This window comes from Misgurnus anguillicaudatus, unplaced genomic scaffold, assembly GCF_027580225.2.
Source record: "Misgurnus anguillicaudatus unplaced genomic scaffold, ASM2758022v2 HiC_scaffold_31, whole genome shotgun sequence".
Taxonomy (NCBI): Eukaryota; Metazoa; Chordata; class Actinopteri; order Cypriniformes; family Cobitidae; genus Misgurnus; species Misgurnus anguillicaudatus.
The window spans coordinates 3,015,973-3,030,328 of NW_027395281.1; the positions used below are offsets into that span (position 1 = coordinate 3,015,973).

At 40.5% G+C, this 14,356-nt stretch overlaps 2 protein-coding genes across 5 annotated transcripts in view; one reads left to right on the plus strand and one right to left on the minus strand.

The window, feature by feature from the left end:
* The window catches only part of LOC141362976 (uncharacterized), a 39,011-nt gene that overhangs the window by 16,880 nt on the left and 7,775 nt on the right, over positions 1-14,356 (minus strand). The window contains exons 7-8 of one of the 4 annotated variants that reach the window (XM_073865366.1): positions 1,082-1,354; positions 667-984 (exon numbers count right to left, since the gene is read on the minus strand). The exons of 2 other annotated variants lie outside the window; for them this stretch is intronic. In XM_073865366.1, the coding sequence (XP_073721467.1) occupies positions 667-984; positions 1,082-1,354 (591 nt within the window). The remainder of the gene's footprint in view (positions 1-666; positions 985-1,081; positions 1,355-14,356) is intronic. One more of the 4 variants, XM_073865365.1, reaches the window with a different exon arrangement.
* Positions 3,776-8,378, plus strand: LOC129453850 (uncharacterized). Its single transcript, XM_073865270.1, has 3 exons — positions 3,776-4,000; positions 4,491-7,011; positions 8,328-8,378. The coding sequence occupies exons 2-3, from the start codon at positions 4,639-4,641 to the stop codon at positions 8,376-8,378; spliced, it is 2,424 nt and encodes an 807-aa protein (XP_073721371.1). The 5' UTR covers positions 3,776-4,000; positions 4,491-4,638.

The window sequence follows — 14,356 nt, forward strand, 5'->3', positions numbered from 1 at the left end:
TAAGCGCTGTGTGTGAACGAAAAATATAGCATTACCGGCATTTAGATGACGTCAGACCGCGCTGACAGATCGGGCGGGCCAATCAGAAAGTTTTTTATGCAGGTGACGCGGTTTCCCCCAGACTGTTTACGGACGTTTCCACACACATGTTGCTTAAAAGTCGAGCACACCTGAAGTTAACATCCACATTTCTTCACCAAAGTTGTTTAAAACAGCTTACCATCTAATTGCCAAATTGCCGACGTCCTTAGCACACCATCAGTGAAGCCTAATGTGCAAACGCGCAGGTTCCGTTTGACGCCGCCTAACGCAATGTTGTTTGGTCACGAGCAACTTTGCGACCGTTTGCCACAGATCCTATATGTACTCCACAGATGTGAAAACAACAAAATACGGACCGTGGATATTAAGTCATAACCCGCCGTTTACAAATACGACACGGACGGAGCTCGCCGGCCGCGCGCCACAGGTAACTTCCGCTTTCTCTCCGAGTTTACCGGTATTTTGATACTGATGTGTGAATGATGTCTTACTGGTAAAAAAACGGAACGTCACTGCATGTGTGAACAGCACATTTTTGTATTTACTGGTAAATTCATTCTGGTAAATTCATGGTAATTTACCAGAATTACTGTGTGAAAGAGGCTATGGATTCATGTGACTCACCATTTATTGCAAGTATGAAACTCTTGCATGTGCTCTCTGATTTGCTGTTGATCTGGAGTTTATAAACATCTGAATGTCCTCTGCTGATGTTTCTGATGGTCAGACCTCCATTCTGTTCATTCAGTGTCAGTCTATCTCTGAATCTCTCATCATTACCATCATATACATACGTCTGAGTCTCACCGCTGGCTCGGTTGATTTCAGCTATACGAGTGTTTTTATCTCCAAACGTCCACAGTATCTGATGGTCTTCATTCAGTTCTGAGACTTGAGTGTGTAAAGTGACAGAATCACCCGCTGTATGTTTTAATGTATTTACTGCATGTGTATGAATACAGAAGAACATTAGTAAAGAAAACAGGTAAACATGTTGTATTAATATTAATATGACTTATAAAAGATTTGAGATACTCACACCAGACAAGAACATTGAATTTCTTATATGAAGTTGTATTTTTGTTTTTAATTTGTAGTTCATAAACTCCAGAGTGGGAGTTTTCAATGTTTTTGATGGTAAGAGATCCAGTCTGATGGTTCAACGTCATGTTTTTATCAGTCTTTCCATTTCTTACAGCTATGATGGCATCTTTAGCTTCAGATCTCCACTGTATCTGATCATCATCCTGTAGTTCAGAAATGCCCGTCTGTAGGTCGACAGACTCTCCCTCTGTAACCTTTATTGTGTCCACTTTATATCACAAAGAAAGACAAAAATAAAGAAATATTGACATATGAAGAGATCTTAACATGCGTCAAATATATAACAGCAGCACTCAGCTTTGTAATACCATCCTCTGACTGAGCGTAATTGATAAGTGTTTGCCTTCTCATGAGGGGGGAATTGTCTGAAGTTTAAAATCATTGGTGTAAATATAAGCCAATCACCAGGGGCGATTCAAGGATTTTTTCAACTTGGGGGCACAAGAGGGGCCACAACTAATACAGAGGGACCAATCTTATATTTTGTGTTTATATGTAGAACTTTACATTTCTGCATTATTTAATACAGAGATACCTTATTATCAATCAATTGCATTTATTCACTGCTTCAAATTAAACCTGTCAAATACAATTTGTATAAACTTTTCACATTTAGGTTTGCGGTTACTGTCTTTTTAAGAGAAGCATGACTGGATTCTGCCTAATATATACATAAACTTAAGATAAATAAATGTTTTTATAAGAAAAAGAATATCGTGGAGATCATTTTGTTTGTATGTGCCCTGTCAAGTACAGAAAGATTTTATGTTTGCGTGCTTTTTGAAAGGCGTCTCTCCGTGTGTGCACTATTGAGAGCCCTTAAACTCGCGCGCACACACACAGATGAGGGCGAATCCCAAACGGCGCAGCATAAACATCGCTCCACATAAAAACGCTATGTTGCTTTTCATTGCTCTATTGGCCAAGTGTATTTTGATGGACTACAGTATGAGCCACAGTAGTGCAACTCTCTCTATAGTCTACACATCAAGAGTTCTGATCTTTGAAGGACACAGGGAATGATCACGTGCGATTGGAGCTGGACCGGACATTTAACTGCATGTGCGTGCGTACAGAAAGTTGCTTACTTTAGCACCTTTTTGTGGTTAACTTTAAAATCACTTGAATGTTAACATTTGCCTTAATAAGCCTTTGAAACATGTGCAAATGATAAACTTCCCCTATTTAAATGTGCGTATTAATCCGCTGCAATCATACAGTATAGTGTCACATTAAGTATAGATCAAAAAAAATAAGTCTGAACGCAGGAAAACCCTGATTGTTTAGCTATCTTGGTCGCAGCAAACATCGAACCTTGTCCTAACACTAAAGAAGATACCAAAGTCTAGCGCTGCAACAACTTGCTAACGTAAATTGAAAAAGAATGCATGTGCTTTTTTCATTAGATAACTGCAGTTCCTGTCGTTCAGAAGAATTGTGGAATTCAAAATGCCAGCCAGAAAAAAAGATTTGATTTGAATGCTTGATTGACAGACAATTTGAAGGGTGGGGGGGCACACTGGGGGGCCAATGAGACTTCCATCGTGCCACATTTAGGTAACTTGATATTTAAATACATTAGGTAAGAGGCGAACGCCACCCCCTGTATGTTTTTTTTTCTTTAATAGATTAAAGTAGGGAAGTACAGTATACCAACCCCGGTGCTAAAGACTTGCTTTTCTTGTTTTATTTTTCTTAGTTAGGTCAGGTTTAAAACAGTAAATATTGGTTTTGTTATGTTTCTTTATTATTTTTTGGAATCACTAGTGTCTCATCTTCTCTCTGATTTATATTTATGTATATCTTTTGGATTCTCTATTTGTCACATTTTCTTACTTGTGTAGTCATTGTAATTTTGTGTCCCTGCATCCTTCTTTTGCTGTCTTCACAAATACAAAAAATACCACAACCATAAATATTACTCCTACAACATTTAAAAAGGTTGTAACATTTAATGGGGGCTCGTCCGGGATCTTTATCAAAATAATTCAACATTTATGTTAGTTGTCGTAATTGTGTGCTTGTGTGGCAAAGAACAATGCCTTAGTTGAAGTATTTGGCAGCACAGGAGTTTCTCATCTGGTTTAGTAGTGTTTAGGATTGCGTGGTTAATCATCTGTAGAACAGATTGAATTGCAGAGAGCAGGATTTGTTGCAGATACTGGACCATTTTCAGATAAATGTAAGTAAACAGTCTCTTAATAAAGCAAATGAGTGGTGGAGCTAATGCTAAAGTGGAAGCAGAAGCTAAGGCCGACATACCACCGTTTGATACTGTTCTGTTGATTCAAAGAAGGAGAAAGACTACATGTCCGGATGGCATTATGTAAGTATACTCCCGTAAGCACTGTGACCGAATCTTTCAAACATGGTAAGGACTGGAGAGTCACATTTCGGCTGACATCAGAGGTATTCAGGTAAATCACAACGTACAGATGGCCAATCAGGGACACAGAGCTTTTTAAATCGATGAGTTTTGAACAAAATCAAAGCGTTTGAGGAAGACAAGGATATCTGGCGCTACAAAAATTTACATTATGTGGAAAATAATGTGTTTTCTGAACCATAACTACGCAAACACATTGTATTATACCAAATACACAAAATAACGTTGTTTAGCAATGTAGAAACTAAATGCTAAATATATGGACTTTCCCAAACACCCCTATCGTTTCATCAGAAATGGACTGTTCCAAAAGTTCGCACTGGGGTTGCTAGGTTACGGAGCGGGAGAGAGAACCGTATAGCGGAGTTGGCTGCACGTTGTAGATAGTTTATAGACCGAAACAGGTGGATTAAGTGCCAAATTATTGAAGTGTTTATTGATTATGTATACGTGTGCGTGCATCACGATGTAAGTAATTAGATATATGTATATAAGTAACTTTATAGGATGTTTACATATTATAGTTATGATTGGTGTGATAACATGCAGATGTTTACACTCCAACTATTATTCGATGATAATATGATTCGATGATATCCAATCAACTATTACTTTATCCGTTTAGCATTCTTGTTATGTGTATATGTTTATATTTATTCATTTAAAATCATAAATGCTTCTTTACATGTTAACAACGCACATGCGCTCTAAGTTTTGCATAATAGCAGCGCCATTGCACGTGCACGGCAGAGACGAGCACGTGAACTGTGCATGCACATAAATAACACACTTTCTATGTGTTTGTGTTTAAGTTTATAATATAAGTAGTTATAATTATAGTATAAATGCAGAGTTGTAGTGTATTAGTTGTTATTCATTATTAATCTGTTTACTAGTTGATTATTTAACCGTTGTAATATTTACATATTCATGTTTGTACTTTATTAATCTGTTTCAGAACCACACATTTCTTATTCAATAAACAAACCTACATTTCTTGAGATATCATTGTCTTGACCAGCAACCTGTAGCCTTCAGCAATCCAACCAGTGGTTTTAAAGAGATTTTACATGGTCCTTCGAGCCGGATGCTGACTGGCTACAGAGATGTCTCAACCAAGGAAAGAAGCACCTGTTGTACGTCCACGACGACAAGTTAAACCCCCAGCTCATTTGGTAGATTACGAGCTTGGTGATCCATTACAGCATCTACAGTCACTCCCTATGACAGGGCGAAGCAGAGTACAGCCCCCAAGCAATGCAGATAATTCCAGATCGACTTCGCCTATTAGTCAGGTGGCAGAGTATGAGAAATGGAAATTAGAAGATGAGTGGTATGCGTCTGATGAACAAGGAGAAGATGTCGAGCTTAAAGCTATGTTACGTACAGTGCAGAATGATAGCGCTGATTTACGTCGTCAAACTAGTCAGCTGCCATTGATTATGTCGGCATTACAGGAGATGCGAATGCAGAATGCCATGTTACATCAGGAGCTACAAAGCCTGAAAGCAGAACAGAGAGCTCAGTCAGTAATACCACCACCCGCATCCTTTGTTCCAGTGGCTAGTCCAGAGACCTCATACTCATATCATCCAGTGCCAGCTCCACGGACAAGAGCGCCACCACCTGCTTCCATGAGAGCACTGCACCCAGTTCAAAAGGACGAGTACACTGACTTAACTGAGGACTTCAGGAATTTAGACATTTCTTCCTTTGCTCACGAAAGAGTACAATCACGAGTACGACACAGCAGTCCGTTTCAACCCAGATATCCCCCATCTTCTCAGCACATCTCATCTCATCAGTCAAAGTTTGAGACTCCAGTACATGAGCAAATGCCACCTGCTCATCCAAATAAGACTCAAGATGTCAGCCAGCCTTCATTTACACAGGAGAAAACATACAAGGGTCCTGCTCCAACCATACCCTTTCTAACATCTGCTGATCCTAGACAATTCTCTAGACTCAGAATAGCCCTTGAGAACATTCTGCCTGAGGATGCAACCGAGCATTTTAAATTTCAGATACTTACTGACCACCTGAAGCTGGAGGAGGCACTTCTTGTGTCAGATTCATACAGTAATTCAAGGTTTCCCTTTACTAATACCATGAGAGCACTAAACAAAATGTACGGTCAACCCCACCAGTTAGCCTTACAACGCATCGCAGATCTGATGGATGGACCAAACATTCGTAGCGGTGATGTGAAAGCTTTTCGGCTGTTTGGACTCCATGTACGCTCATTAGTTAGTATGCTGGAACAACTTGGCCAGAATGGAATGACTGAGCTGGAGTGTGGATCACATGTTTCCAGACTTATGAGCAAACTACCACATGACCTCAGGTCCAGTTTTAAGAGGTACATACATCCTCTGGGAGTTACCATTCCTACATTACTGGACTTCGCCGAATGGCTTGAGTACGAGCTTCAGGTTCAGGAAGACCACACTGATTACAGCCCGCAACTCAAACAAGTGTCATCGGTTCAGAGAAAGGAGATGAGGAAAGAGTATAAGCAAAACCGCAAACCCACTGCCATTTTCCTTGGAACAGAGAAACCAAAGGCTGCTTTAGTATCACCAGCTGATCAACAGAGACCAACTGCTGCTAAGAGAGAATGGGTGAATGCTTACTGTGCATACTGTGATAACAACAGACATTACCTGAATAACTGTGAGAGCTTTAAGTTACTCAGCAAAGAACAGAAAGTGACATGGATTAGGACCCAGAATAGATGCTGGCGCTGTGGACGCGGTCACCAAGCAGCTTACTGCACTCTGAAAGTTCTCTGTCAAACCTGTAACAGAAAGCACTTGGTTGCACTACATGATGTAAATGAGAAAGGTAGAGAAACAGAAGAATCTGTTCCGACCAGTGCAGTATTATATGTTGATCGTCCCACCTGTGACAACAAGATTCTGTTAAAAGTGACCAAAGTTTTGCTCAGAAATGGCAACAAAGCTATGGAGGCTTATGCTGTACTTGATGATGGGTCAGAGCGAACCATTATCCTCAATGATGCAGTACAGAAGCTAAAACTGAAGGGACAGCCAGAGGACTTAGCCCTTCGCACAGTCAGGCAAGAGACACAGACCATTCATGGGGCGGCTGTAACATTCACAGTGTCTTCAATGGATAACCCTCGTAAGGTTTTCAGGATTCGGAGTGCCTTTACAGCTGACAGCCTGGGACTAGCAGAGCACACCCACCCAGTCAAGGTACTTCAGAAAAGATACAAACACCTTGCAGGTCTGCCGCTTCAGCATTTTCACAATGTGAAACCTGGGATTCTTATTGGTTCTGACTGCCCTCACCTCATAACACCCATAGAACCACCCACCAAACATGAGACGTCTCCCCGACGTGCAGATCATGTCTATATTAGGTCGGTTGGTCCAGGCCCTTATCTGTATGTCTATACAACGTGCAGATCTGGTACAGTATCTGGACGTCTGACTATGACCCCTCTTGGACGTCAGGTAGACGTCCAAAAGGGGTTCGGGAAATCAATACAAAAACATTTTATACAAATGTGGTCTATGAGTTCTGAGTCAAAAAACATAAACATCACGTGTATTTTTGTAGAAAAATTTTGTTAAGCTGATAAAATAATGTAATCTTTATATATGAATGAGTGTTCAAAAACATAGCACTGCTCATAGATAAAGTTCCACCTTAAATGCTCTCTCTCTCTCTCTCTCTCTCTCTCTCTCTCTCTCTCTCTCTCTCTCTCTCTCTCTCTTTAATTAACAGAGATGTATATGCTGACGTTTTATTGAAAATGTTTTGTCACCATAATGACGATCATTGATTCCTTTAGTTGGGTAGTTTGACTCTTTGACTTTTCATAGTAGTGTTTGGTCTTTGTAGGAGTGTTTGCTAAAGCATGTTATTTGCTGCAAAGAAAATTTGTTATAAACAAAACTCACATGTGGATCTTACAACTTCACTGAAAGTTTACCAATAGTAATACCACATATGTAAAGTCTGTAAATTCATTTTGTAATCCATGTAGTATTGTCTCAATTTCTCAGTTGATTTGAGGTGTCACATCCAACTTATTATTTAGGTTCATACCACCACTGGGAAGCGCTTATATACAATTAAAAGTCCAGATTTCATTGTCACATATGCAGACATCAAGAATCAGCCCATGAATCACAACAGTGGTGACACTCTCTGGACTCATGAGTTTTATAATACGCTGGTGCAATGCATTGCAACATTTAGAAAACTCACCATCATTGTGATTCATGAGCTGATTCTTGATGTCTGCATCTGTGTCAAAAAAATCTAGACTTTAGATTTTTCATTACAGCCACGAGGTTTCATTTTCAGTTACAGTAGGCAGCAGTATGCACTGCAGCTCCAAACAAAACTGAGATAGAAGTTTAATTTTAAACAAAATTTATGATGCCTTGTCTGTGTTGTTAGTTCAGTTATGTTATGTCATACCATCACTTCTGACCATCAATGTAATTAATGTGAAGCCACAAGTAAGTTGCATTGATAACAACCACTTGGTGCAATAATAATGTGTTTTACAAAACACCATCAAGCACACACACAACAATATAAAAACAAAGAGTCAAACTACCCAACTAAAGGAAACACTGATCACCATGATGGTGACAAAACATGTTAAATAAAACATCAGAATCTTGTAAATTCTCAAAAACGAGCAGGTAGAAATGACAAAAAATAGAGTGAATTTGGTTTGTTTAGTCAGTATGGTCCTACTTCAAAACAATGCTTTGTTAAAAAACTTTTTGTAATGGTGATGACATTGTTTTAGAGAATGTACGTAACAATTATCCAGCGAGATCAAGTGTGGGAGGGAGAGTGAAGTTCACGTCACTTCACTTCAATTATTGAACGATAGAGAGAGAGAGAGAGAGAGAGAGAGAGAGAGAGAGAGAGTAAGAAATTTAGAGAGCGCAAGAGAGAGAGAGAGAGAGAGAGAGAGAGAGAGAGAGAGAGAGAGAGCAAGATTGCAGACGCAGACAGTTAAGGTGGAACTGGTATATTTGGGAATTATCTATAAGCAAATTTTTTTAACATTTATTCATATATAAAGATAATATATACACATATAATGTTTAAAAAGGCCACGTTTTAAATAGTTTTACTTTGCTTGGAGGTCCCCTTGACATCAATCTTGGATGTTCAGAACAGGTCATAAAAAGACGTCATAAAAACTTTCATTCTGGCTCCTCATGGGACGTCGAAATGACGTCTTTTTAAGACGCTTTGCTCAGTGGGCAGTCAGACTAGGCCCACCGGGTGGCCCTGCTGCTGTGAGAACACGCTTGGGATGGACATTACAGGGTCCAGCACAAGATATAACAACCAGATTTTCCCCACAGCATTGTCTCTTCACTAGCCTGCGACCCATTGACAGCCTGTATGCTGATGTGGAGAAACTGTGGAAAATGGACATCCTCCCATTTCAGAGTGAGAAAGTACTAACAAGGTCACGACAAGACCAGGAGTCCATACAGCTACTCCAAGACAAAACAGTGAGAGTAGACGTTGATGGAGTCCAGCGATATGCAACCCCTCTGCTACGTGTTAAGAACATGCCATTCCTTCATGCACCCAAAGAAGCTGTACTGCCACAATTACGGGGAATTGAAAATCGGTTGGAAAGAAAACCTGATCAAGCAGCAGCATACCAGGAAGAGATAGTCAGGTTACAGAAAGCTGGCTACATCATGAAACTCAACCCTGAACAGGTGAAACAGTCCAAGGAAACTTGGTACATACCACACCATATGGTAGAGCATAATGGAAAGAACAGGGTCGTATTCAACTGTTCATTCACATACAAAGGCCAAAACTTAAATGAGTTCTTGCTACCTGGTCCAACACTCAGTCCTTCTCTCCTGGCAGTTCTACTACGTTTCAGAGAACATTCCATTGCAGTTAGCAGCGACATTCGTGGTATGTTCCATCAGGTGCGCCTTCTGCCCGAAGACAAGCCGCTGCTGCGATTCCTATGGAGAGATTTACAGAAAGATAAACCGCCAGAGGTATATGAATGGCAAGTGCTTCCCTTTGGAACTACATGCAGTCCCTGCTGTGTTACATTTGCTTTACAGAAGCATGTTCAGGATCACAGTGAGTCCATAGACACACAGGTTTCCGTGGAGAAATCTTTTTATGTTGACAACTGCCTTCAAAGCTTCACCTCCAGTGAAATGGCCAAAGACCTAGTAGACAGACTCCGCAGCCTCTTAAGCTCGGGAGGCTTTGATTTAAGGCAGTGGGCGAGCAATGATCCATCAGTCATCAGTCACTTACCAACTGACGTTCAATCCCAAAGCAGCATTCAGTGGCTTAGTGAAGGTCATCAGAATGCACAGGAGTCAACTCTTGGTTTGCACTGGCACTGTTTATCAGACACCTTGTCATATAAACCTCGCAACCTTGACCACTCCCCACCTACAATGCGGAGCATCTACCATGTTCTAGCCAGCCAGTATGACCCCATTGGCTACATTGTGCCATTTACTACACGAGCCAAAGTAATTGTGCAAAGATTATGGGACAAGAAAAGAGAGTGGGATGACCCTAGATTGCCTGAGGAACTGTTAAGCTCATGGAAAGCCTGGGTGAATGAGCTGGACGAATTACAGAACATCAACTGGCCGAGGTGTTACTGTAGCAAAGAGCTCGATCATCATACTAGTGTAAGGCAGATTCATATTTTCTGTGATGCTTCAGAGCAAGCTTACGGCTCCGTAGCATACCTGCGGACGGAAGACCAGGGTAGAGTGGAAGTAGCCTTTGTCACCGCCCGATCCCGTGTAGCTCCTAGGAAACAGCAAACCATTCCTCGCTTGGAGCTATGCGCAGCTCTGACTGGCGCACAGCTTGCAAAAGTTTTGAGAACAGAGCTAACTTTGCCTATCCAAAGCATTACTCTGTGGTCTGATTCCACAACTGTGCTTAACTGGCTTCTGTCACAATCTTGCAGATTCAAAGTGTTTGTAGGCACCAGAGTGGCTGAAATACAGGAGCTCACGGAGTCTGATACCTGGAGGTATGTGCCTTCACAGGAGAACCCTGCAGATGACATCACAAAAGGTAGATCTATCCGTGACATAGGCCGTGAAAGCAGATGGTACAGTGGTCCCAAATTTCTTAGCCAAACATCTCATAGCTGGCCCGAGATGCTGCCGCTAACCACCACTAATCATGACAACGAACTGAGAAAGTCAGCCTTTTGTGGTTTAACAACTTCCACTGTGCCTACCCCAGACCTGCAGCAGTACTCAACCTATACAGATTTGCTGAAAGCCTATATTCAACATGACAATACACCAACAGCAGATGACTATAAAGGAGCAGAGCTGGCAGCTCTTCGTAAGATTCAAACTGACTCCTTCGCAGAGGAACTGTCATGCTTAAGAGCAAACAAACCCTTGCCAAAACATAGTCGATTGTTATGCTTAGCTCCTGAATTCGATGATGTCATAGAACTTATACGTGTTGGTGGCCGCCTCCGTCAATACAGCCCACTGGAAGAAGATGCCATTCATCCTATCGTCCTTGACTCACGCCACCCAATTACCAAACTAATAATCAAAGAATATGACAATCAATTGCATCACCCAGGGCCAGACAGGGTGTTTGCTGAGCTTCGAAGAAAGTACTGGGTGTTACGGGGACGAGCAGCAGTCAAAAGTCATCAACGGCAATGCACAGAGTGTCAAAGATGGCGGGGACAACCACACCCTCCCAAAATGGCAGATCTTCCTCAGGCCAGATTAAGGATCCATCAACCAGTATTTTATTCCACGGGTGTAGACTGTTTCGGACCTTACACTATAAAAGTGGGACGTAGGAATGAAAAGAGATGGGGAATCATTTTTAAATGCATGACCTCACGGGCAGTCCATATTGATATACTTACCAGTATGGACACAGATTCCTTCTTGATGGCCCTACGGAGATTCATAGCCAGACGCGGCAAACCCTTTGAGCTTTTGGCAGACCAGGGTACCAATTTCAGAGGAGGAGAAAGAGAACTAAGAGAATCGTTTATGGCTCTTCATCCTGAGTTACAAGCTCACCTCGCCAGCCAGCAGATAAGATTTCTCTTTAACCCACCCAGTGCACCTCACTTCGGAGGATGCTGGGAGAGAGAAATACGTTCTCTAAAGGCAGCGCTTCAAGTCACACTTGGTGCCCAGACGGTCAGTGAAGAAGTACTGAGAACAGTCCTTATAGAAATAGAAGGTATTCTCAACTCCAAACCCATTGCCTACACCTCTTCTGACATTGCGGATCCAGACCAAGTAACTCCAAACCTCTTGTTGATGGGGCGGCGGGATGCCTCATTACCTCAAGTCACATACCATGATTCTGAACTCTTGAGCCGTAGAAGATGGAAGCATAGTCAGCTCCTCGCTGATCACTTTTGGAGACACTTTATTCGTCACTACCTACCAAACCTTCAGATTAGGCAGAAATGGAAAACAGGAGGAACTGATCTGCAGATTGGAGATACCGTTATGATCATAGACCAGCAATTGCCACGTGCTTTGTGGCCGGTGGGAAAGGTTGTTCAGGTACATCCTGGAACTGATAAGAGAATTAGATCGGCAGAGATACAGGTGAAAGACAAAACTTACACCCGACCTGTAGCCAAGTTAGTATGTCTGCCCCCTCTCCATGATTAACTCCCATCCTGGACTAATAGAAAGATGAGCCACTTTTATAAATCAAATTCACAAGGTGAATTTGGGGGCGGCTGTAGAAACTAAATGCTAAATATATGGACTTTCCCAAACACCCCTATCGTTTCATCAGAAATGGACTGTTCCAAAAGTTCGCACTGGGGTTGCTAGGTTACGGAGCGGGAGAGAGAACCGTATAGCGGAGTTGGCTGCACGTTGTAGATAGTTTATAGACCGAAACAGGTGGATTAAGTGCCAAATTATTGAAGTGTTTATTGATTATGTATACGTGTGCGTGCATCACGATGTAAGTAATTAGATATATGTATATAAGTAACTTTATAGGATGTTTACATATTATAGTTATGATTGGTGTGATAACATGCAGATGTTTACACTCCAACTATTATTCGATGATAATATGATTCGATGATATCCAATCAACTATTACTTTATCCGTTTAGCATTCTTGTTATGTGTATATGTTTATATTTATTCATTTAAAATCATAAATGCTTCTTTACATGTTAACAACGCACATGCGCTCTAAGTTTTGCATAATAGCAGCGCCATTGCACGTGCACGGCAGAGACGAGCACGTGAACTGTGCATGCACATAAATAACACACTTTCTATGTGTTTGTGTTTAAGTTTATAATATAAGTAGTTATAATTATAGTATAAATGAAGAGTTTGGTTCCAAAACGCAATAAACGCCATTTTTGAAAAAAATGAGTTACTGCCAAAATCAGTATTATATCAGGTCAGTAGTTAAAAGTAAATTCTTAATTTTACGCAAAATCCAATATCCGCCGTGTTATTCTGTCATCTTTTCTCCCTTTTTTCCCAAAATGCGACAAACGCCACTCCCACTATTTTACAGAACGCAATAACTCCATTTCTGATATTACAGCCCACCGTTCACGCAATGTAAACAAACAATGGCGGACGCGCGTAGTACACGGAGTCCTAGTTTTCCTCATCTACTTTGTACTACGTGATCAACAAACAAAACAAAATAATACTTTAATTGCATCTCTAAACCTGTGATGGTTTTCTGTGATGGGAAAGAAACGTAAGCCATCAGCATCTAACATTTTCCCTGAGAGGCACTCGGGAGACGGGTGCTTGTTCTCCTGACAGCATCAAGCTTCTCATGCTAACACATTGACCCCAGAGGATCTTATGAAAAACTTTACCTAATTTTACTCAAAGTCAACGAAAATCGAGCAGGACCAAAAACATTTTACAGTCGATCGCTGTGAAAGACGTTAAGCGAAGACGTCAAGTAACCGCAATGACAGGGTTCTTCATATGACAAAGTAAGTGTTTTGATTAATAACATTAATGTTTATATTTTTAATTAGTGTGTACAACTAGTCAACTAAATGAATATAACATGGCAAAGATGAATGCACATTTATATAGGCTATTGATTCAATAGATTTATAGCATTTTGAATAAAAACTTGTCATGGATTTATTGCATTTTGTGGAAAAAATAATCCGTTTTTATAATAAATCTTTGAAAATCAACTTATGGATTTGAATTTTTTATGTTTTTATAACCTAAAGATGCTGTGTGAAAGTTTGTAACAGAAAATAGTTGTTTTCATCTTGTCACTTTCTTGGTATAGAAAACACGTTTTTACCAAAATTTGTCAAAATGGATTTATTGCGTTTTGGAACCAAACTCTTCAAATGCAGAGTTGTAGTGTATTAGTTGTTATTCATTATTAATCTGTTTACTAGTTGATTATTTAACCGTTGTAATATTTACATATTCATGTTTGTACTTTATTAGGCTAATCTGTTTCAGAACCACACATTTCTTATTCAATAAACAAACCTACATTTCTTGAGATATCATTGTCTTGACCAGCAACCTGTAGCCTTCAGCAATCCAACCAGTGGTTTTAAAGAGATTTTACAAGCAATGAAATAAATGCTCTTTAAGGGATGTTTAGCCGAACGCATAGTAATGTATCTTAATGAGCGAAGGTTAATACTTTATCGCACGCAGCCGTACTTGCCGATGAGTTTATTTTGAACAAGATGAACATGAATATATTTTCTTCTACGCGTCCTAAAAAGATGCAGATTGACAGTTACAGTTATTACATGTCATTTTGACCCTCTAA

What these genes read in the sequence shown, in the direction of transcription:
- LOC129453850 (XM_073865270.1), top strand. Translation starts at nt 4,639, where the DNA reads ATGTCTCAACCAAGGAAAGAAGCACCTGTTGTACGTCCACGACGACAA. An exon ending in TGACCCCTCTTGGACGTCAG is followed by an intron (nt 7,012 to 8,327) that starts GTAGACGTCCAA and finishes ACATTGTTTTAG; the next exon opens with AGAATGTACGTAACAATTAT.